General features: G+C 37.4%; 1 protein-coding gene across 1 annotated transcript in view; it reads right to left on the reverse strand.

Moving 5' to 3' along the window:
• The window catches only part of HEATR1 (HEAT repeat containing 1), a 50,001-nt gene extending 28,601 nt beyond the window's left edge, over positions 1–21,400 (reverse strand). The window contains exons 1-18 of the mRNA XM_055425749.2: positions 21,302–21,400; positions 20,826–20,986; positions 20,074–20,290; positions 18,120–18,261; positions 16,546–16,647; positions 15,970–16,110; positions 14,805–15,016; positions 14,513–14,646; positions 12,040–12,142; positions 10,801–10,911; positions 10,279–10,396; positions 9,085–9,192; positions 4,759–4,854; positions 4,226–4,314; positions 3,055–3,266; positions 2,597–2,718; positions 1,854–2,045; positions 108–291 (exon numbers count right to left, since the gene is read on the reverse strand). Coding sequence (XP_055281724.2) covers positions 108–291; positions 1,854–2,045; positions 2,597–2,718; positions 3,055–3,266; positions 4,226–4,314; positions 4,759–4,854; positions 9,085–9,192; positions 10,279–10,396; positions 10,801–10,911; positions 12,040–12,142; positions 14,513–14,646; positions 14,805–15,016; positions 15,970–16,110; positions 16,546–16,647; positions 18,120–18,261; positions 20,074–20,290; positions 20,826–20,967 — 2,425 coding nt within the window. The 5' untranslated portion in view covers positions 20,968–20,986; positions 21,302–21,400. The remainder of the gene's footprint in view (positions 1–107; positions 292–1,853; positions 2,046–2,596; positions 2,719–3,054; positions 3,267–4,225; positions 4,315–4,758; positions 4,855–9,084; positions 9,193–10,278; positions 10,397–10,800; positions 10,912–12,039; positions 12,143–14,512; positions 14,647–14,804; positions 15,017–15,969; positions 16,111–16,545; positions 16,648–18,119; positions 18,262–20,073; positions 20,291–20,825; positions 20,987–21,301) is intronic.
• Positions 21,401–21,660: the final 260 nt, after the last annotated feature.

A 21,660-nucleotide genomic window follows, 5' to 3' on the forward strand; every position in this document is an offset into this window, starting at 1 on the left:
AAATGGCGCGTAAGCTTACGTGAAAACACTGCTGGGAATTTTTCATTCAAGACAAAGAACACTGTTTTCCACAGTATCACACTCAAGGGATTTATAGCTTGTCCTACCTTTAGGAAAAGATTTAGGAGCCTTTAGAGTATGAATAAAATTTTTCAGTGAAAACAAGAGTAAAACTGAGTCCTCCACGGCAATCTGCTGGGCAGTTTTGAGCTGTTTTACGTAATGTGCCCACAGCTCCAATGGTATCCCTCTGTCCAACATCAGCTCAAAATGCCATTCTGAGGAGATCTCCTGAAATGTTAAAGCATAACAAAAACAGCACTAATTCAAAGGCATCCTGAACATGGATGGACTGCAATGGCTGTACCATTGTGTAATTTTCAAAATTTTGTCTATACATGTATTTGGGTAGAGAGATTAGTTGTTTTAATCAGATTTTTTAAGAAGTCCAACCATCACTATTCACAAGACACAAATAAGTTCAGCGTGGCTTCATTTTATCTGTGTTTTCTTAAAACCCATCCCTAAATCAAATGTTATTCATGTTAATTATGCTTTATCAAATAAAGGGTAGGCATATTTTTAAACAGAAGATAAGGAATTGAATTTCCAAGAGATCCCTGAAGAGACTTTTCTCATTTCACACTTTTACTGCTGATCTGAAGAATAATACATGGTCAAATCCCCAGATTTGCAGATGATTCTAAACAACACTAAACTGCCAACAGGAAGCATGAGAAGTGGTGCAGGAAAATGACACATGAGACTCCACAAGGCAAGGGCAGAGTAATAACTTGGAAGTAAAATAACTCAAAGTCAGACTTTCAAGATAACCGCCCTGGTGGTGGATTTCATTGGCTCAATGTGCTACAACAGCCAAAGATGCTCAAACCTTTCAGAAAGGGTATCAGATATAAAACAACATGTTATCTATCCATTAATAAAATGTTCAATTTGTCCAAACTTTACCACTGAAAACAAATAGAGTCCAGGTCACCATGCACTCAAAAAAATAAAGAAAGAAGTTAAGAAGGGCTCATCTGAACTACTTTTCATTTTTTAATTTTTCTTTTTGGCTGAGCCTCATGGCCTGTGGGATCTTAACTGGATCTTAACTCCCCAATCAGAGATTGAACCTGGGTCCAAGCAATGAAAGCGCAGAGTCCTAGCCACAAGACCACCAGGGCCACTTTTTTTAAAATATGAAGATTCATTTCTTTAAAGTTTACAAAAATTTAGCCATAATGGCTGTGATAGAACTTATAAAATCCTAAGGGTATAAGTGAATGTGAAAAACACAAGATTTGTTGAGCAACTCCTACAACAAGGAACCCAAAAAATAAAAATGACACTACTATAAGACGCTATTTATGGCAGATATTAAAAGAAAAAAATCTGTAACCTCAAGGTGTGGTAGTAGGTAAAAATATCAGTATGTTAAGACTGTCAAAGATAATAATATGATTGCAAAATCCAAATAAAAATACTACAAAAGATCTTAGTAAACAACAGAACAAAACAATATTATTCAAGCAGTAATGTATCTAGTGAATTCCTTATCACTAGATGTAGTTAAGTATAACTTGGAAAATGGCCCAGTAGAGATAACACAGAGTAGAGTCAATTATCAGACATAAACACCACAAACCTGGAATCCCACTACTCAATTACGTTTCTTGCAAAAGGAAGAGAGCGTCTAATCCATTACCTACTACTACAAAAGGCCACGTCATATTCTACTCCTAGAATCCAAAGACTCAGCATCTCAGCCTCCAATTCTCAGTTCTACTGTGACTGACAGGCAAAGTGGTCTCAACATTGGACTCTCCAGAGACTCTGCATTCCTTACTTACCACTGTAGTAATGACACTTTCAAGCTTCTTTATTTTTTTCTGCAACAAACTGAAGACTCTTGTTGCAAATGGAAAGTGAGTGTCTTTCAAAGATGAACAGCAGGAGACAAGCACAGCCATGACTACATGAAAAGTCACTTTTTGCTTCAAGCTAAAGGATTCCTTCTCTCCAACACCTATTAAATCCTCCACCTTGAAAAATAAACAAACTCCATTAATGGTGGCTCTCGGTTTGCATAAAAACAATTTTTTCAACCTCTGCCTATCTAGGTATCATTTGTTCTATATTCAGAGATGATAAATATAAAACCTTAAAAAAGTAATAAGCATTGACTTCTGAGTAATTATAAAAATAATTTGAGAAATTATAATGAACATAATAAACATAAGGTTTATTTACTAAGGCAAAAGAAAATTTCTCCTCTTTCAGGTTATATTTTGTTCTTTTAAGAAAAACATGACTTTAATATTTTAAATGAGACAAAAAAAGGTTAAAAAGTATACATTATATTCCTACTGGTCCAATAAACAACCATGATGAAATAAATTTTCCAAAATGTTAAGGATTTCAAACAATCTGCAAGATACACTAAATAACACTATATATTTTTTAAAATAAAACAAAGTACTCAAGAATGGAACGGTGATTTTAAATAAAAGAAGAACCTAGTAAAGTTACCACTGAGAATCCAGAAAGATTCTGAGAAGGAAACTCAGGGTGTGAACTTCAATAGTGTACCTACCATCTTTAACATTGAACAGGGATTCCCTGAATTTATATTGTCAGCCAGCAACTCAATCATCTTCTGATTTGCTACACCAATTAGTTCTTCTGACTTTGTGCTTTTAATCACATTTTCAAGAGCTGATTAAAAAAAAAATGTATAAGAATCAAACACCAGGGGCTCTTATGTCACCAACATTCACTTGAATGCAGAGTAAGGAATTTAGGCAAAAGTTTTACAATCTACCTGTGAAGGTTTGTTTTTTATTTTTCTTTTCATACAATTTAGAATTCATCAGTGGGTCAGCTTCCTTTTCAAAGTATACTTTTCATATTAGCAAAAGTTTTTAAAAATCTTGCTGGCATGTAACATAAACAATTTCAAATAACAATCACTGTCCATTTTTAATTATCATTATCTTCTTTCTTTAAAGTGTCACTTGTTCACTTTTTCTGAAAACCAACTTCATCTCTTACCTTCTTTCCAGCCTCTTAATAAAGGATGCAAAGAGCAAATTCCTGATTTTGATAAATAAACAGCCATTTTCATCTCAGCAGATTCCATATCGTCACTGTTGATGACCATAAATGGCAACAGATGCACCACCACCTGATTCGACAACTGATCATTTTCACCCAGTATTTCCTCTTTCATCAGTATGTCTGCTGCAATCTCAAGTACCTCGTACCTAGAAGAAACATAAACACATTTGGTTGAGACACATTAGAGACTTCAGTTCAGCAAAAACTCATCATTATACTTTCCCAGCTCAACTGACACTATCCTGGTACCAAATGCATTTCTAAGAAACTATCAAGACATCACTTATATTCCATGCTTATAAACCATGGGGTTATTTAGGACATGAATTTTAAATCAATTCTGTCAAATCATTTTTTTTTTGAAAGTGAAAATCACTCAGTTGTGTCCGACTCTTTGCGACCCCATGGACTTAGTCCCTAGAATTCTCCAGGCCAGAATACTGGAGTGGGTAGCCCTTCCCTTCTGGGAATCTTCCCAACCCAGGGATTGAACCCAGGTCTCCCACAGGGCAGGCGGATTCTTTACCAGCTGAGCCACAGGGTAAGCCCATTTTTTTTTTGAGAGATCGTTAATTAGAACACAAAACACAGATCACAGTATACTATGTCTCAACTCCACTAGAAATCCAAGATTCACTCCTAAGTTCAAAAAATAATATCTGAACAGATATTATGCTCTGTTCAACTACATAGGAAATAAAAACTTATAAGATACTCTCTCATTCTCTAAAGAGCTTAGTCAGTTTTCCATGTAAAAAGTTCAGGTGCCAAAAATGAAATCATAAAAGCTCATCAAATATTATAAAAAGTGTCATGTGCCTCTGAGTCTATTTTTAATTTAATGTATTTGTATTTGTTTTTAGTTATAAAGTATATTATTCTTATTAAAAAAAAAAAGACCCCACAAAATTATAAAGTAAAAAATTAAGGTCACCTCCCATCCTACTTCCCAGATCTTAGCATTATGTCACACATTATATTTCTTTTTCCATTTTATTAAGAAAAATTTCAAACACAGAGAATATTATGATCCATACAAACCCAAATAAAAGTGAACTTAATACAAGAATTTCACTAATTTGTAAGAGGAGATATAAATACTTACCATCCCCTATTTTTTGAAAGTTCTGCTCTTCGAAAGAGATTCAGGAGATGTGAAACGGTCACTTCTGAACTAAAGTGCTGTTTGAAAATCTAGAGAGAAAAAAATACCCATGAGTAAATTTTTACTAGCTTCAAATATGGTGCTTATAAAAAATGATGAATTATGAAGAATCTATCCCCCCCCACCCCCCAAAAAAAAGAATTTACCTCCCAAGAATCCCAACATAATTTAAAAGTTGTATGTGGGCAGTTTCTCAGAAGTGGCACTCAGGAGCCAATTTCCCACGAACCTCAGGAATTTACTATTAATAAAAAGCACTTTTCCATTTTAAAAGAACTTACAGATATATAAAGTTGTGTAATCTAACTACTCGTATGTGCTCTCCCCAATTAAAAGTCTGTGATCTCAACAGAACATATTCCCAAAAAAAATAATTTACAAATATATTCCTGCCTAGAGGTGATTCATGTGAGAAAGGTAAGTAAGTATTTACAAGCAAAACATGCACGTCAATGAACAACAAAGTCACTCACCGCAAAAGCACTTATAGCCGACAAAACAACATCCATACTGTCATCATCTAATCGGGTTAAAATAGCTTCTTTTATGAAAGATTCATCGATACTCTCCTAAACAATAGGGAGAAAAAATTAGTTGTTGCTAAAATCTCTTGAGACTTTAAATTAGAAAGAAGTATGGTTTTGTGAAAGGCATTAAAGAATTCCAGTCAAGGAACACAGTCTCTGCTGACCCTGGTGCACATTCAAAACTAAGCAGACATGAATTGAATTTGCATTCAACTAGGCAATCTCTAGCCACCATGGACTTCCCTGGTGGCTCAGACAGTAAAGCGTCTGCCTACAGTGCTGGAGACCTGGGTTCAATCCCTGGGTCAGGAAGATCCTCTGGAGAAGGAAATTGCAACCCACTCTAGGACTCTTGCCTGGAAAATCCCAGGGACAGAGGAGCCTAGTAGGCTACAGTCCATGGGGTCACAAAGAGTCGGACACAACTGAGCGACTTCACTTCACTTCAGGTAATCTCTAGAAGTCCTTTTTAGATGGATAATTGTTTGGCACAAACTTTTTCCAGTTTCCACTGAAAATATAACACGTGTAATTGAAATGCAATTTTTATTTTGTTAAAATGGGAGCACAGAGATTACAGAACCAGAACGTCTAGGTTGAAATCCTAGCTCTACCACTGGACAAGCTATGAGATCTTGAGTAAGTTACATAACTTTCCTAAGCCTCATTATTCTCATCTATAACACAGGGCTAATAACAGTACGTTCCTCAAAAGGTTGCTACAGGATCAAATAATACATATCAATGCTTAAAACAGTGCCTTAGACATCAGCAGTGTTAAAATTAAGCACATTAATTTTCAAAGTTTTTATAAGGATGATGACATGCACTCTGCCAAAAAAAAGTCCCTTTCTTTTAAATTACAAAAGAAAATAAAACATAAAATCATTCACAACAAAAATATGGGAATGCCAGACCACCTGACCTGCCTCTTGTGATGCCATGAATATAGCTCTGCCTGTAGGTGGTAAAAAAAAAAAAAAAAAAAGGTAAATAATCCTATAGAAGAAAAATGTAGATCAGAAGGGAAGGTTGGGAGAGAAAAAGTAAAATCCCTCAAATCCACAAAACTAAGTCAAAGTATAATGTCAAATTTTCCTCAAAAGCTAACACGTAGCCCAACAGCTCAATCTGGAATTCGAAAACAAAACCTGTGTCCAGACATTAATGGAGAGTGAAAGGAAATCAATGCATGCGAAGACAGACATTAACTGCAATTACAGCACTTAAGCCTGTACATTGAACGTACGTATACACTGCCCTTTACTGAAAAACTAACAAATCCTGGGTAGGACTGGATTAAGAGTAAAAGAAGGATGAGAATGACTTCAAGAATATTAGGAGATTTCAGGAACTCCTTTCTTATTCTACTCACTGAAATCTTCCTATTACAACAAAGAACAGTACTCACTGAGTTTACTTATCCAACAAGTCAGTAAGACAAATCTACCAGCAATTTACGAAAGAAACATAATTTGTACCAGATCAGGAATGAATCAAGCAAAGCAGTGTTTTTCAAATATGAGTACATCAACCATTTTAAAAAGTAACTCTTTAAAGAATAGAACATTTCAAAATATTTATAAAATTGTAAGTCAAAAGCTAAAAAACTAAAAAAAAAAAAAAAAAAAGTCACGAATAAATTTAAAGCAGTAATTATGATTCAGTTCAGTTCAGTCGCTCAGTCATGTCTGACTCTTTGCGACCCCATGCATCACAGCACGCCAGGCCTCCCTGTCCATCACCAACTCCCAGAGTTCACTCAAACTCATGTCCATCGAGTCGGTGATGCCATCCAGCCATCTCATTCTCTGTCATCCCCTTCTCCTCCTGCCTCCAATCCTTCCCAGCATCAGTCTTTTCCAGTGAGTCAACTCGTTGTATGAGGTGGCCAAAGTATTGCAGTTTCAGCTTTAGCATCAGTGCTTCCAATGAACACCCAGGACTGATCTCCTTTAGAATGGACTGGTTGGATCTCCTTGCAGTCCAAGGGACTCTCAAGAGTCTTCTCCAGCACCACAGTTCAAAACCATCAATTCTTCGGCAATCAGCTTTCTTCACAGTCCAACTCTCACATCCATACATGACCACTGGAAAAACCACAGCCTTGACTAGACGGACCTTTGTCGGCAAAGTAATGTCTCTACTTTTTAAAATACTATCTAGGTTGGTCATAACTTTCCTTCCAAGGAGTAAGCGTCTTTTAATTTCATGGCTGCAATCAGCATCTGCAGTGATTTTGGAGCCCCCAAAAATAAAGTCTGACACTGTTTCCACTGTCTTTCCAGCTATTTCCCATGAAGTGATGGGACCAGATGCCATGATCTTTGTTTTCTGAATGTTGAGCTTCAAACCAACCTTTTCACTGTCCTCTTTCACTTTCATCAAGAGGCTTTTGAGTTCCTCTTCACTTTCTGCCTATCATAAGGGTGGTGTCATCTGCATATCTGAGGTTATTGATATTTCTCCCAGAAATCTTGATTCCAAAGCCTTTGACTGTGTGGATCACAATAAACTGGAAAATTCTGAAAGAGATGGGAATGCCAGACCACCTGACCTGCCTTTTGAGAAACCTGTATGCAGGTCAAGAAGCAACAGTCAGAACTGTACATGGACCAACAGACTGGTTCCAAGTAGGAAAAATTATGATTGGCTGAAATTAAATTCTATGTGCAATATGAATCTGGTTTTATGGCCACAACACAAGTTTAGAGTTCAGCCTGTTTACACTGGTATGTGCTATGAAGAAATGAATTTCTCCTACTGTTTTTCTCTAGTCCAAAAATTCCCCAAATATGCAAGTGGTAGAGCATGAGGTGATTTTAGATATTACATAGATGAACATTCTTATTTCCAACTGTACTAACTATAATAAAATATACATACAATTAGCACTTCAAACTCAAGATGCAAAAGCTATGTGAAACAGATGAAGAGGATAAAGAAGTACAAGTCTACCAGGTATAAATTCAGTAAGTTACAAGGAATCAATTCATAGCACAGGGAATATAGTCAATATTTTATATTTACTTTGTATGAAGCATAACCTATAAAAATACTGAATTACTAAGCTGTTCACATGAAATGTAATACTGTACCTAAAACTATTACAACATTGTTGGTTAATCAGTTATACCCCAAAACAAAATAGTTAAAAAAAGAAATATAATACTTAAATCAACTATTGTTGTAGCTTAGTCACTGAATCATGTCAGACTCCTTTGTGACCCCATGGACTGCAGCCCACAAGGCTCCTCTGTCCAAGGGATTTCCCAGGCAAGAATACAGAAGTGGGTTGCCATTTCCTTCCCCAGGCGACCTTCACAATCCAGGGATCAAACCCAAGTCTCCTTTATGGCAAGCAGATTCTTTACCACTGAGCCACCAAGGAAGCCCCAAATCCACCATATTTTAAGAAAACAAACAAGACTATGTGAAAAAACAGTGAGTCCATCTAAAAGAAGCTAAAAAATAACGTCAGTTGTAAGTTAATACAGCAAAAAAATGTGGCTGAATGACTAAAGTTCGGAAAATACCACTCTAGTCGAATCACTGCAAAGTCTTTGTAAAATATTATTTTGGCATAAAAGCTTTATTTACAAATTATGTCAGCTTCTGTACTTACTATTTGGAGTCACCAAAATTTTAAACACAAATGAGACCGGCAGGTACCAAAACTGAACAGGGTTCCAAAAGCTATCATTCTGATATCCTCAAATATGTTCATGTTAAGTAAAACTGTCAAATTCAAATTTCAAAACTGAAAACTCAAGATAATTTGTGACCTTCTATAAATTCATCCCTAATCCCAGGTTGAAAAACTCTCAATTAAAGCTAACCTAATCATCTGCAATGTGGAAACATACTGATAACAAGTTGTTACTAGGACATGAAAAAGTGAAAGTCGCTCAGTTGTGTCCGATTCTTTGCGACTCCATGGATTATACAGTCTATAGAATTATCCAGGCCAGAATAGTGAAGTGGGTAGCCTTTCCCTTCTCCAGAGGAACTTCCCAACCCAGGGATCGAACCCAGGTCTCCCACATTGCAGGTGGATTCTTTACCAGCTAGGACATATACAGGTTAAAAATGGTGGCTTCCAGTATGTATGGTCCTAAATCTTTGTCCAATGAACTCGCATCTGCTTTATTAGGTTTACCTCTATAATTAAACAATATTGATTCTATGTGTTAACTTTAATTTCTTACTCCCAAATTACACTGTTCATCACAAGGATAAAAACATCAAAAATGAAAGCCATTTGACACAAACCTCTGGTGTTTTCATGACATTTTTCAAGTGATTAATGGCCAGAAGTCTCACAGGAGCAAGCGGATGATTCAGACTGAGCATCAAGGAGGTATCAGAATCTGCTAAAATCTACAGGATTCATCACAATTAGCAAATGATCTCACCATTAAATCTGGGCAGCATATAATCAAGAACCAAAGAAAACCACACCACGCTGACATATTCAATAACCATCTAATTTCAGAAAGCAAACTGTAAAGTAAACCAAAGTAAAAAGTAAAGCAAAATCTCTGCCTCCAAAACACAGTGTAATTTGTAAATAGACACAAAACTCTATACTGTGAAAGCTGTGATTTCGTGTAGAGCTGTGTCTATATATAGGTTTAAACAGTGAAGTAATTTATTAAGTGATTCTGTGTCCTTTATGAATATCTGATGGCAAGGTGAAAAACACCTAAGATGAACCACTGGGTATTAGCACCTAAATGAAAATATGTATCAAAAAAATTGATCACCGAGAGAGAATGCATTTCATCTATTAAGAAAACAATGTGACACTGGAGTTGTTGACAACTTCATTTATTTATGTAATTAGACTAAAAAGGAAGTCTATCAACCTGTGATCTGGAAATGAAATATCCCCAAAGATGAAAGTCTAATTATGGAAGAGAAAAACCAAAACAATCACATTTCTCTTCATAACATTTGTTTTCAAGGCAAACAATAAGAACTACATAAGTGTCTAACTTCTAGCACAAAGACTTGGGGCAAATTGTCCCTAGAAAATTTCTGAAGTCCTAACAAAATCATGAAACAAAATCTGTTTCTCTTTTCCTAATCAATGACTTAAATAGCCACATGTGGCTGGTGGGTGCTGTGTTAAGAAGTAAAGATACAGGAGAAAGAAAAGGATCTCTAGAAATCTAAGTTAGGTCATCTTTTGGTGATTGCTAATGAGCATTAGATATAAAATTTCCAAACAACACTTTTCCTGAAATAAGCATCAGGTTCACAGTTATTTAAAAATTACTGTACCTTTCTGCAATTATTTAATTCCTGCTTCAGAGTCTTACTTCTGGTAACTAAGGCAAACTGAGTAAATCGTCTCTCTCCATGGAACTTTTCAAACAGAGGAGTGAAGGAGCAAATTTCCTTCCCAAGCTCTTCAAATAATCCCATGAATATCTGTGTCACAAATCCCCTGAAGAAAGTTACCTGATACTTTCCTCCACTTGTAGAAAGAGAGATAAATTGGTGAAAAAGCTCCTGCTTTTTCAGGTCTGTAATTTCCTTTAGGCGTTCCTCTAATACAGCATCTAATGTTTTGGGGTATCTGGGATGAAATTAAAGAGTCAGTTCATTATTCTTAAGTTATTAACTACACAGACCATCTAGGTATAAAAGAAAAAAATATAACTTGTTAAAATTACTGAGATTAAGACTTAAATTTCTGACAAACAGAATATGTAAAACCAAATGACACTGATCAAATTTGTTACTATGACTATTTCAACAACAGTCTATATAAAAATTATACTCTCCACAGCCCCCATACAACCTTTATTCCCTCTTATATTTCAAATATATTTAAATCCTATAATTGTCCCTTCCTGAAAGGTAGAAAAGCAAAACAATCCCTTTATAATTCCTTCATTATATTAAGTAACTTGTAAATCATCTCTTTATAAAACCAGAGGTACACATTAATAACTGCGCACACACACACACATAGCTTACCTGCTTTCTAAAAGTCTGATAAGTGGAAGAAACTGTTCATTAAGTAAAGATACTTTATCAGAATCCATTTTGTCCTGGGAACTATATGAAATATACTCTTCAAAAAGAAGGCTGCAAAACAAAACAAATACCAGCAGGCATGAGAGTTACTATGTATTGAACACCTACTACCTACTAGGTGCTTTAGAATGTATTATCTCTGTGAGACCTCCACAGGGTAAAGATTAGATTAATTTTACAGATACAAAAACTTGGACTAAGAAGTCTTATAATTTGCCTGAGGTTAAACAAAAACAGCAACAAGAGGCAATACTCAGTGAGCACTATACATAATAAAAAGTGGAGCACAATTTTCAATCCCTGTCTGAGTGCACAGCCAAGCTCTCAACAGTACTTTGCATATTTAACCTCATTTCATTCACAAGCCACCTTGGGAGCAGGATGTGCAAATGACACACCCTGCAGACAGGGATCTGCCCAACAGCACGCACAATGACAAAGCCAGACCCATGCAGCCTGGCCTGCAGGACTCACTACCCTACTCGCCTGGAGGCGGTAAGAGGAAGGGCTTAACTGTTGTCTGGGCTTCCCTGGGGGCTCAGATGGTAAAGAAGCTGCCTGCACTGCAGGAGACCCAGGTTCAATCCCCAGGGTTGGGAAATCACTTGGAGAAGGAAATGGCAACCCACTCCAGTACTCTGGCCTGGAGAATTCCACGGACAGAGGAGCCTGGCGGGCTACAGCCCATGGTGTCACGAAGAGTGACTGAGCAACTAACACCTCCACTTTTTCTCTGACTACTATGACTACATTCTTTTCACTGTATCAAGTTGCCCTTCCAGTAAGAAAAGAAAACGGCAGACTCTCAACTATCTTTACTTAGTGGTTTAAGTTTCTTAATAACATTTACTGATTACCAATTGTGATATATTGTTTCCTGCATTTTGGTCCACTTATTACAAGGAAATTTTAAACAACAACAAATTACATATAATATAACCCAAATTTATCTTCACTATTAACTCTGCATGATCACATATATACACTAAAGACAAACACGGGAAATTACTTCTTTTTCTGTTGCCACAATCACTTGACTAAGCACTTACAATTAAATGAACATGGACAAAGCAAGAAATACATTATAGAGGGATACTGGAAAACTGTTAACCAACCCTGAGAAGTATACTAAGCCACAGAAATACAAATATCAAAAGCATGTCAAAAGTAAGAGCTTACCCAGCCAACAAATGGTCTAAGTTGTTCTTCAGGGATATATTTATAAGTATGGCTTCTAAGAGTCTCCTATAGATTTGGCCATCCATCTCTTCAGTTTCTTCTCCTTAGCATACATAACAAATTAAAATTGACTGGAGAAAAATGTTCTTGCATGTGCATGCTATTAGGTTTTTTAATAGCAGAAAATTTTTCTACAGGAATAAATTTAAGACATATATCCACATCCAGCTTTATACCTATTTTCAAGTGTACTACACCTATTTGGACATTTGCATCTTTTAAAATCATTGTATACATCACTCTCATTTATCCTTTACTTGAAATCCTCTGTATTTTTTAAAAACGAGTACTATCATGCCTCTCTCATTAATGAAACAAAAGTCCAAAGAACACAGTCTTTCCCCAAACCACATTACAAGCGGTGAAGCTGGGGCCTGAGTCTGCATCTCAATAAGCTAGCTGCTGCTGCTAAGTCACTTCAGTCATGTCTGACTCTGTGCAACCCCACAGGCGGCAGCCCACCAGGCTCCGCAGTTCCTGGGATTCTCCAGGCAAGAACACTGGAATGGGTTGCCATTTCCTTCTCCAATGCATGAAAGCGAAAAGTGAAAGTGAAGTCGCTCAGTCGTGTCCGACTCTTCGCGACCCCATGGACTGCAGCCTAGGAGGCTCCTCCATCTATGGGATTTTCCAGGCAAGAGTACTGGAGTGGGTTGCCATTGCCTTCTCCGAAACTATCTGAACACAGGCAAACTTTCATCTCAATGCCTCCTTACTGAACCAAGAGCTGTCATCTTCCATTATGTAAGAATGAATGTTGGCCCTGACTTCACTACTCACCATCTGAACAGGAAATGTACCCTTTCATTTGTGCTAGTCATTTTTCTGAAACTCATGTTTAAACTGAGATTAGGTTAAGTAAACCTTGTTTTCCAATAAATGGATATAACTTTAGAGACGACTTTCTTAGTATGTCTTTCTTAGTCCAGTAGCAACAGGGCCAAGAATGTCTTCCTTGTCTTTCCATATTTATTGAAAGGTAAAAACATATAATGCCAATAATCACCTTCTAATTAGCTTCTGGGCTTTTTTAAAATCTGGATTTTCACACATGAGATTTTTCATGTTATATTTTCAATGACTCAAGGGAGAAAAACTTTTTTGGGCAACTAGATATTTATCACACAGAGTCGGACACGACTGAAGTGACTTAGCAGCAGCAGATATTTATTGTAAAGCAATCACTAAAGTTTATTAAATATCTAGATGAAAAGGGAAACTTCGACTCAACAATGTGTTTTAACTGTTTTAAAATAATTCCATAGTCTTTTTTCATGTAGAAATATGTACAAGAACACACAGTGCCACAGAGTGAAGTAAGTCTGAAAAACAAACAAACACATACATGTGGAATCGAGAAAAACTGTACAGATGATCTTATTTGCAACAGAAACAGAGAAACAGATGTAGATAACAAATGTATGGATACCAAGGGGGAAAGAAGGCAGGTGGGAGACCGGGACTGACAGGTACACGCTACTGATACTACGCATAAAATAGGGAACTAGTGAGAACCTGGGCTTCCCTCATAGCTCAGCTGGTACATCATCCGCCTGCAATGAAGGAGACCCACCTTCGATCCCTGGGTCGGGAAGAGCCCCTGGAGGAGGGCATGGCAACCCACTCCAGTATTCTTGCCTGGAGAATCCCATGGACAGAGGAGCCTGACAGGCTACAGTCCACAGGATCGCAAAAGTTGGACACGACTTAGCAGCTACACCACCACCACCACCAATGAGAACCTACTGTATAGCATAAGGAACTCTACTCAATGCTCTGTGGTACCTGAAAGGGAGTCCAGAAGGATACAGGTGCATTTATGACGGATTCATCTGCTGTACAGCAGAAACTAACACAGCACTGTAAAGTACCTTTACTTCAATAAAAATTAATCAAAAAAATCAGGTGTATAGCAAAGTGATACAGTCATATATATATGAATTAACAAAAGCAGTTCCCGTCTTTTGATGGGGTGCTCATGGTTTATAACATAAATGGCATTACTTTGAGAGAGGGATAACTTAGGTATGGTATTGGGTTATTTTCCTTTTTGCAGCTTGAGGCAGTTGTAAAATAACTTAATGGAGCTTTTTACAACTGTGTATTCTATAGTATTTTTTCATTTGGTGAAATTTTAACTGTTAATGTTTTTGGCATTGTGCTTTGTACCATTTATTAAATAAAAATAAAAAAAAATACTGTGTATCACTCAATTAACAAGGTTGTCCCTTCAACCAATATGCTCCCCACCCTAAATGTTTCTCATGTCAGAAAAACAGACAAATTACACAAAAAGAGCTGGACAGCAGAAACTCTGGATATCTAAAAGATATTAACAAGGCTGTGGTTTTTATCTTAAGAAAATTAAATATGAGAAAGTAAGCTTTTGGACACAACATGTAAAACCATTTACCTGTAACCTGATTAATCATGGAGGCGACCAGGTGGGGAAGCATGTAACGCAGAAGAGGACTGATGTCATATGCTTCAGAAATCCCGTGAAGTAGCGTAATAAGGTCAGGAACATTACACAAGTGAGGAAATGGCCTTTGAAGGAGCAAGGACATAAGATGCTGACTTTACATGTTAGAAGACAATGAATGGCAATTTTTAAAAATAGCATAAAATTTATCCCATGAAAAAAACTACTCAAAATAACTTCATTTACCTCCAATTATTATCATTCTCAATTCAATTGTACGTACTTTTTCCCCAGGCTCTCTGGCTTCTGTCTCTGAAGGAGCACTATCAAGCAACTCAATCCATCCTTGATCAGAGAGGGAATTCTGATCAGTGTTCTGATAATCTGTGAAGCCAAGGAGTTAACGAAGGTATCTTCCATGGTCACTTTCACGGAAATCTGACATATTATCATGTATGTTGCAGCTCTGTAATCTGGTAAAGATGATTTCAATCCCTGAATATTTTTTAAAATATAAGGAAAAGCGACAAACTATGTTATTTTAGCCTACTGAAAAATGTTACTTTACTTTGACAAATTGGAAGTGTCATAAATTAGAGAGGAATACAACCTAATGCACACTGAGAGTCAACACTCCACAGAAGTGGAAAATCAAGATGCCGGCCCCTTTCCTGAGGGGACATGGAAATGAGACAAGACTCACGGATGACAGAAGGGATCTCAGAAGGTCTCCCAACTCAAATGTCCACTATACATGCTAAAAGGAACAAAGGAGTCTTCTTTTATATGCAAACATCCAAATGTGTAAGGGAGACTTCAATCAGAAACAAAGCAGTATCTGATTAAAGACAATAATTTGGGTACACTGGTGGGGGGGCTTTTGCAGTTCATCTGTGGGGAACCTGGAAAGGTGGGAGGCTATGAGACACTCGGGCAGAAGAAACATTAAGAAGCAGAGTCAATACAAAAAGAATGAAAAGAAAGCCTCTGCCTTGAAGAGATTTTCTAATCCATTCTCTTTTAAAAACAATTTCACTTTTCCTTTTTTTTTTCTCTCAAAGATTTTCTGATTTACACCATTTTTTAAAGCCTTTACTGCATTTGTTACTATATTGATTCGGTTTTGGGTTTTTTGGCCACAAGGCATGTAGAATCTTAGCTCCCTGACCAATAATTGAATCTGCACCCCCCTGAGTTGGAAGGCCAAATCTCAACCACTGGACCAGCCAGGAAGTCCCCCAATGTTCATTCTTAAGGAGCTTCTTAACTAAGATTCCATTCTGATAAGTTTTTAAGAAGTCAATTTATTTTTATCTAAAAATTAAATTTCATCAACCATCTGAAATAAACTGCCAATGTAAAAACATTTATGCCTAAGTGAAATTTTCAAAAGCAAGAAAATTTCTTCCAGTACAAAATAATCTATTTTACACATAGGCAGGGCCAACCTTTTGAACATACGGAAACAGCTTGGCAACTATATTGTCGGATAAGTCCTCGGCAGCCACCAGAGCAGACACGATGGTAGAGGCATAGAAAGTTAAGAGCACCCTCAACTGAGTGAAACTCCCAGGATACTTGGCAAAAGCCTGGAACAAAAACCACAAACCAAACAGTTAGGAGTGAAAAGCTAATGAGATATAAGTATAAACATATTTATAGCTCTCAACTACTTCAGGCTGACACTACTTTTACCATATTAGACAAATACATTTAACAGTTCAATTAAACATGGCAAGAATAAACAACCTTCCTGACATTTTTAGACTGTGTCTTTGTTTAAACAGTCATTGTAAAGAATCTGGCAAGGAAGACAATAATTTATTTTTGTAGAAGAACTTTTGTAGAGCTTTGGTGATGAAAGACTGATCAAGCTGCTCATGTTCCAAAAGAGGAGATCACTTAACAAAAGACACTTCTTCAAAGTCCCGCTATTACTACAGAAGGCCTTCATTGGCTTTCTCCAGGCCGAGGAAACAGCCTTCTAATGGAATTACACGTTCGTGAAACAGTATATTACTCACCTTCACAGATTTTGTCACCAGACTACAAATGAAATCCATGAATCCAAGATCTTTGTAGCAGTGGGTAACCAAAGTTCCTTTAGCTAAGGGCACTCCAGATTGCTGTCACAGACAGGAAGAACCAACTGTTACTAAGGATAATTCACCAACTCATCATTAAAGTACCTACCAAAACAACAGCTTCAAACTGCTACAGTTCATTAATACAAAATACAGTCTTCCATTATAACTGGTAGTAAAGAAGAGATTAACATATAAAATTGTGCAAACTTAAGAAATTCAAGAGAAGGGCCAGCAATAAGTGTGGAGGTACTCAGTGAAAAATGGTTACTTATCATGTGTTGCATTTTGATATGTATTTATCTAAATCCAGATTCTCTAGATTCTTAGTAACTCTACCAGTTAGACTTGGTTTTTGAGTCAATGTGATATGGTTCTGCCACTGCTTTACACTAGTAATAGAAATAGACCAGGAACCCAGTCAACTTATACTGCTCTTCCCATGACCTAGCACTGTGCATGGCATATATATATAAGTGCTCAATAAATTCTGAACAGATCTACAAAAAGATAATTTGCAGCAAATTTTAATAGGTAAGTGTGGTTTGGATACCTGAAACAAGTGTCTAGAGAAGAGCAGGGTCTGTGTGTAGATTAGGGGAAAAAATAATGTTACTAGCAGAATGAGTAAAAGTTTTATAGGCTTTGCTACAGACTGGCCTTCTCTTCCTTAATATTCTTTAGTTTAAGTGCTTTACATCCAAATTCTTTTCTTTCTCTAATTAAAATTCCCATTCCTTTCTCTTTACTAATTCTGATCATGGACCACCTGTCATCAGCCACAAAGTTACTCGTTCCATGGTCACAGCCTGTTAGCCTACTTCCATCCCATTTGCCGCCTGCTGGCCTGAATCACCACACTCAACATTTAATAAAATTCTTGCTAACAACATACATCTACTTTCTTTACTATAGTTACAAACATGGTGGTAATGGAAAGTCAGTTGTTTTCCTACAAAATCATGCTATCTGACCTCAGCCAGAGCCTTCCTGTAAGGCAATCATCCTATCATTTATCTGTAAATTAATTCTTAGCATCGTCTTCACAATAATTTCCTGAAGTCCTTCAAGTGATTTTTTTTAACTTTTTCTAAGTATTTTATGCTTTTCTTCACCTAACTTTTTTAAGCTTTTCAGTTCCAAAATTCTGAATGCAGACAGCATAGTACAGAGGAAAGACAAGCTTTAGAGTCAGATCGAGATTCAAATCTCGACTCTGCCACTTTAGAGCTGCTTGAACGCTGGTAAGTAACTTAATTCTCTGAGCCTGTACTCACCTGTAAAATGCTTTTTTGTGAGAATCAAAGATAATAAAATACAAACTGCCTATCCTACTATCAGGTGCCAAACAAAAGCCAGCATTCATAATAGTTTCAAACGGAAGCTAGAAATAAAAAGTGATGGAGGTAATGCTCGGTGTACTCTTAGGAACACCAATGGCTTTATTTTTTCCAAATAATACCTTTTATGAAGGCTTGAAATTAATACAGATACATGTCATTCAACAATCATACCTTAACTGGTAATAACCAGAACCATTTGTGCTTTGAATTATTAATTTTTAGAAGCTGTATAACCCGCACAAATATTCTTGTCTCGTGGTATGGCAGAACACAAGCAATGAGGCTATCTTGATTATAAAGATGGATATGGAACCTGGAGAAAAAAAAAGCAAACAATTCAAACTGATACAAAACTTACAAGCATATATTTCCTTACGTGCCCAAATGGTACATCAGTGACTTAAACCCACTTAAAACAACGATAAAACTAGAAGCAAGGTATAGCATACTTAAAGCACAGGCATTAAAGTATTCAATAGGGTTGGCCAATTCTTATGCAGTAATATTTTTAAATATTCAATATCAAAATTGACATCCATTCACTTTTTCCCAACTTTTAAAAAAATCCATTTATTACATTAACATGATTTTGGGATTACTGCAGTCAAACCAACAGAAAACCAAACTGGGTCAACTAGGCAACACTCAATTTCTCTCTGTTCTCCAAAGTTCACCTTCCACAGCTGTTTCCTCAGTTTACCTATTAATATCATGAGCCTAAAACCAGAAGACTAATTACAAAGTAATCATATTACCTTCTTTGAATAAAAAAGCTATGAAATTACAAGCATATTTAATTTGTCCATGAACTTTACAAAACTTGGTATTGGTCATGCCACCCAATTAACATAAGATAGATTTATTAATTCTGTCAGATTAAATCCTTTCTAGCCTTTAAGATCTAAATCCTTTTCAGGATTCTTTCTCAAGATGTTTTTCTTAATTCTACCAGCCAAGTGATCCCTCTGCCTGTCTAAGCTCTCCTATCCCTTCTCTCTTATAGCACCATACCTCTTGCTTTTTATTAGTTCTATAATAGGGCTTTAGTAGTAGCCAAGACATCACTTCCTCCATGAAGCTCTCCTCAACTACTTCAGACAGCACCATACACTCCCAAAACCTTGTATACACACTTACGGTGTTGTTTATTTCACAATGGTAAGAAAGGGCAGCATATTTATCCTTGTGTTGAACTTAATGTTTGCTAAATAAATAAGTTACATGAATAAATAAATGCAAAACCAAAGGCAAAAAGTACTCCTTACAATAATGACCTATTTGGGGGAAATTAAATGCTAGAAGACCGAGGGAAATAATACAAATTTGACTCTTTTTTTGTTGAAGAATCTAATGATGTGATAATCAGAAGACCCAGGTTAAACTATGTTTTCTCAATGACTCACTGGCTTCCCTTACCCCCATGCTTCCAGTTAATGAAGTGGAAGTCTTTCTACTTTTAAAACATACATAAGGAAAAAAAAATGTGTAAACTATGATGTGATACCAATGTGATGTAAATGAGAAAATAAACTGAGTAAACTTAAAACAATTTCAAAAGGAGATGAAAGATCAGACCTTGGAAACAAATGTATATCACCCCTTACTAGTCATGTGACTCTGTCAGCTTAACTTTCTACACCTGTTTTCTCAATTGTATAATGGCGATAAAAGCACCTCCTCCACAGGAATGTTGTAAGCACTGAGGTAATGCCAACAAAGTGCTTACCATCAGGCCTGGTGTAAAGTGTTCCATACACATTAGCTATTACTGCTTTTCTTAAGTTATGGTATTTTAAAGAATAATATTATTCTCTTCCCAAACCACCATTTTTGTTATTTTGGCAAGAAGTTCAATAACACTCATTGCCCCAAATATGCAGTAGCAATTTGTAATAGCGAAGTGACATAAGCCCCTTAGAACAAATGAGGTTAGACTATTTACTCAAGATCTTCTAAAAAGTAGTTTTACTTTTCACTATCAATAAAAATGAGCTCAACATAGGACATGCTTATCTCACCCAATACAAACCGTGTTTATCTCAATATTTAAATTAATAAATGTTCTCATTACTTAAACACATCAATGTTATCATCCCATAATTATTTCTGTAATTTCATTTGCTACCTGTGGATCAACCACTCCAGACACTTCTGTGCCGGTTTCAGCAGGAAGTAAGGAGACAAGTGAATAAGAAACAAAGAAATGCTTTCATCCAGTTGTTTGTTCACTGCTTTGGTCTGAACGCTGCGCTCCAAGGTTTTTGCTAGCTGGCTGAACAATGGTGCTTCAAATTGCTCAAAGGAAGGATCAATTCCAAGCAGTTCTTCCAGGCCAGTGCATCCTAGGAAAACTCCAGTTTATTTAACAATTCTTAGCAAGTAAACTCACCTCGCACTTCTTTTACAGTTTTAGTTTCCTCTAACACTCTCTCTATTCTTTTAAAATAACCTGTAATACAGTCCCAAACATAGATTTCTATCCAACATAGAAAATAAACTTCATCTCACCAAGGAGAAGAAAAAGTACCTCCAGGTAGGGGGTCTTTTTTCTTTTTTTCTGAATTTTACTGAATACAATTTCAGTACAATAACTAGGCCAGTCCTTGGAAGACCGCTCCCTGATCCCCCAACCACTGCTTACAGCCTCTTCCTTTCTACACCTTAGATGACTCCCCCCAACCGTGGTGTGAAATTCAGATACCGCTACCTATACACATTTTATGCATCCAGAGCGTAGTTATTTGCCATTCTCTCTCCCTTAACAACGTAAGTCGAGTTAGCAAGTTACAAACCGCTAAGAGAGCGGGTCAGAAAACACAGCAACATCCGGGTAACACATGCTTCCCAAGGCTTTTTCTAAGTTAAAAGGCAGCTCACCAATGGCAAAGGCGGTGTCTCTGTCGATAGTGGCCGCTTCCTTGGGGTCAAACAACAAAGAGGCAACTTCATCTCTAGATAAGAGACTGGCGTCACTCTGAGGGAGGGCGAGTCGCTGGAGCTGCTGGGCTAAGGACGTCATCTTTCACGCTGGCAGACTTCTAAAAACACAGGTTAAGAAACAGACCCACCGTGAGAACCCTCTACAAAATTGGAAGACCGCGTAACGGCAAACAGCAAATGTCTCATGTACAAGCAACCTTCCTCCGCACTCAGCGCGGCTGCGGACACATCACCTGCTGTCCAGGAACCCCCAGACGCCAAACGTGCAAACCCTAAAGCAACAGCGATAATAGCTAATGACATCCCCGAGGGCCGCGCCAAGCGTTTCTCAGCTCCAACTCCGCGGAGACTCGAAAATTCGAGGACATCTTACCCTCCCCTGCATACCGCCCCGACTCACAGCCCCTGCTCACCCGGAGCTCGACTCTGGGCAGGACTCAGAGGCCAGCGAACCTTCACAGCAGCTCCCACATGGGTACCAAGAAGTCCAGCTCTCGGCCGGAAACGTAGAGCACGCCTAGCACGAACTTCCGGTTTCAGGCACTACGGCAAGAGAAGAGGTACAAGCTTGCCGGAAAGCGAAACGATGACTCCGCCCCCAGGAGGCGAAGCCCCGCCCCTCCGCCGCGCGGTCCTGATCTGTTGGAGGCCTGTGGTCTGTGCTTGTCTCGCTGCTGGGTTTCAGTTTCTGACTGGGCCTCTTGTGAGCCTTGACGTTCCGTAGCAGGAATCTTTCATTCAACATACTTATCCAGATTTTTACTACGTACCG

Source organism: Moschus berezovskii, chromosome 12 (genome assembly GCF_049115385.1).
Source record: "Moschus berezovskii isolate FMDL1 chromosome 12, NW_MosBer_1.0, whole genome shotgun sequence".
Taxonomy (NCBI): Eukaryota; Metazoa; Chordata; class Mammalia; order Artiodactyla; family Moschidae; genus Moschus; species Moschus berezovskii.